At 43.7% G+C, this 2,669-nt stretch overlaps 1 protein-coding gene across 1 annotated transcript; it reads right to left on the reverse strand.

Moving 5' to 3' along the window:
• Positions 1–420: 420 nt before the first annotated feature.
• Positions 421–1,579, reverse strand: LOC119651900. The gene is made up of 2 exons (XM_038055725.1): positions 1,309–1,579; positions 421–1,242 (listed from the first exon to the last, which is right to left on the reverse strand). The coding sequence occupies exons 1-2, from the start codon at positions 1,433–1,435 to the stop codon at positions 491–493; spliced, it is 879 nt and encodes a 292-aa protein (XP_037911653.1). The 5' UTR covers positions 1,436–1,579; the 3' UTR covers positions 421–490.
• Between the last annotated feature and the right edge of the window lie 1,090 nt (positions 1,580–2,669).

Raw genomic sequence — 2,669 nt, forward strand, 5'->3', positions numbered from 1 at the left:
TCATTTCGGCCAATTATGGGGCAATGAGTTGTAACCTAGTTTCTGTTTGCCAACAGTTGGGCCTGGTTGTTGGGGTTGGACTAGTCAGGCTTGTGATAACGTTCAAGTGGAGAAAAGATTTGCTGTTGCGGTTTCCTATATGACCTAAGGTTTAGTTGGGCATCGGTTCTAGCAGTAACATTGCGGATCCAACCCTTTTATAGACTGCGACTTCGGCACCTTCATTTTGTGATGCGGTGTTGAACAGAGAAGCCTTCTGAGATCGTCCTTTAAAAGTAAATATCGAAGAAAATGCCTTGACTCTTTTCCAAGTTCGTCGGCTCTGACCTTAAATAATATCTTTGCAAGTCGCACAAATGTTGCAAGGACTAAAAAACCTTTGTAAGTGTGAAGGATTCAAAAAGGCCATTTTTTCGTTATGAATCAAATGCAATATCTTGTGAATTTTATTTATCGAGTTTGAATATATTTCTTAATTTTTGTAAGAAACTCAGTCTTCTTTTTTGTCCTTGAATTCCTTATACTTTTGCATCAATATATCAGACACTGAACTCAACAAATAGTTAATGCCGCAGTATGCAGTCCTTGTGAAAGTTATTAGATGGCAAGTTGCCCAGCGAACATTCTCGTTATATTTCCTGACCATAAATGCCTCAACTTCCTTTGTCTCAATTGGTCCGACCGAATATGTATCCTGGTAAATCGATGAACGGATCCTGCTCCATAATTCGACGGTTTCGTCCACAGGACCCCAAACCCCAATCCAAAGAGAGGCATAGATGACACCGCCTGTTAGCATCGACTTCAAGATTAAGTTAATGATTATAGACTTTACTCGTCCGCCCAAAGGGGGCTTTTTGGGGTACTTCCCAACGGACAAGTTGAACAAGGATTTTTTTGGCTGCGGTTTCCTTCTCCATGACATCTGTAAGCCTCTTTGCTTTGCGGGCTCTTTCTTCGCCCATGGGAAGTTGAACCTGGTTTTTTTCTTGCATTCAGCAGGGCCTTTTCCTTTAGGAATGCGGAAGTTACGCCAGGAATCCTTCACCCTTTCTAGGACTGCAGCCTTTTTCGAAATTAGCAGGGTGCGCAATGAACTACCTATCTCCTCTAGGATGGTTTTTTTCTTTAAATCCTTTGGGTATTCGGGAGTAAGCGCAATGCATTTGCTGTTGGGAGGTCTGGCTGTTAATGTCCTCCCATCAACCTCAATCCGTGTTGGAAGTTTCGTGTACTTCTCACCTAGAGAGGGGGCGGGAAAATAACTAGGAGTACTAGGAAACCGCGAAAGCAATGTTTGGTACTCACAAGAGATTATTTGATCATACTTTTTACATACAAACGCACTATTATGATACCGAGATGCATCATAAAGTTTGGCAGTATTTAGAAGCCGAAAGCATAGTTGAATCCCGCGATGGCATTTCGTTGTCATAATAATTTTGTATGCAGTAAAATTTGGGATTTCATCTGGGGATTTTATTCAAGAATTAGATAAAATTTTTAAATACTAATAAATTTGACTAGACGAGAAACTTTTGAGTGGTATCAAATTTGACAGCTCGAGAAAAGGGTGCCTTGGTTTATACAACGTTACCTGCACTTAGTCGTTTTTGTAGTTTGTTTTATCCCAGGATGTGTCTGTCAGCGGTCAAGTTTAGGATGTGTTCGATATGGAAAGTGCTTTCATTTCATGGATTGCATCATGACGTACTCATGGATGTAGAGATGTTAAATTTCCCCCAGTAGGGCTTGATCTGATCATGCTTCAGGTTAAAGTTGCGTAATTCGGCAAGTCCTCACACGGCCTCCTCGAGGTGGCTCATCCAATTGACGAGGATCTGCTTGTTTGCTGGTCATGTGATAGGGGCAACTGGATCTGGCGGGGGGATGAGCACGAGGATTGTCCTTCCTGCACAGAAAAAGGTGCTAATCGGACCCCAAAGAAAGGTGGAACTGTGGACGGCGAGAGCTGCGCGGCCAATGGAGAGCTTGGTCTTTAGTATGCGAACTCTGAATACCTTGGGCATCTTCAGTTCAAATAAGATCCTTACTGTGGTGTCTGGGCTAGCCAAGGTGGACATTCTTCCTGGACTACTCGTGGGACAAACACATGGACATTAACAAAAAACAAAATAAACTGGCGAGAGAAGAAAAAGCCAGGTGCGTTATCGGAGGACTAATTGTTGACTTTTAGCCAGGGGACTATGGCTGTCAGAAGCAGTACAATCAGTGTCAGCCGTAGCACCATTGTGCTGAAACCAACCGCAAGTACTTCCCGTCGCGAGACGGCAGAAAGACTAGTGGTTTCCAGTCTGGAATACACTGCCGTCAAGCTGGGTGTAGCGAGTACCAGACATAGTTCTTCTAACCCGCAACCACCGATGCCGGGGGATCCCTCAAAAGTAATTATTATTATTCTGTGAAGGGAAAGTCGCACCACGTCCTTGAAGAACTATTGTGCCCCTTTTACTGGCTATAGTGTACCTGTTGATCATAGTATCTCGAGCAGGCCTGTAACCGTTAGGAACTTTAGTATGTTCCCCACTTCCAGAAGTTTCAGCTTTGCATCTGGTATTAAGTATTCTCCCACAAGTGCCGGACACTGTCCCAGGACGTGCATAGAGGTTTTGTCCTCCTCCTCACAGAACCTGCAGGCAGTGTCCATA

The sequence above is a fragment of the Hermetia illucens genome, chromosome 3, assembly GCF_905115235.1.
Source record: "Hermetia illucens chromosome 3, iHerIll2.2.curated.20191125, whole genome shotgun sequence".
Classification (NCBI taxonomy): Eukaryota; Metazoa; Arthropoda; class Insecta; order Diptera; family Stratiomyidae; genus Hermetia; species Hermetia illucens.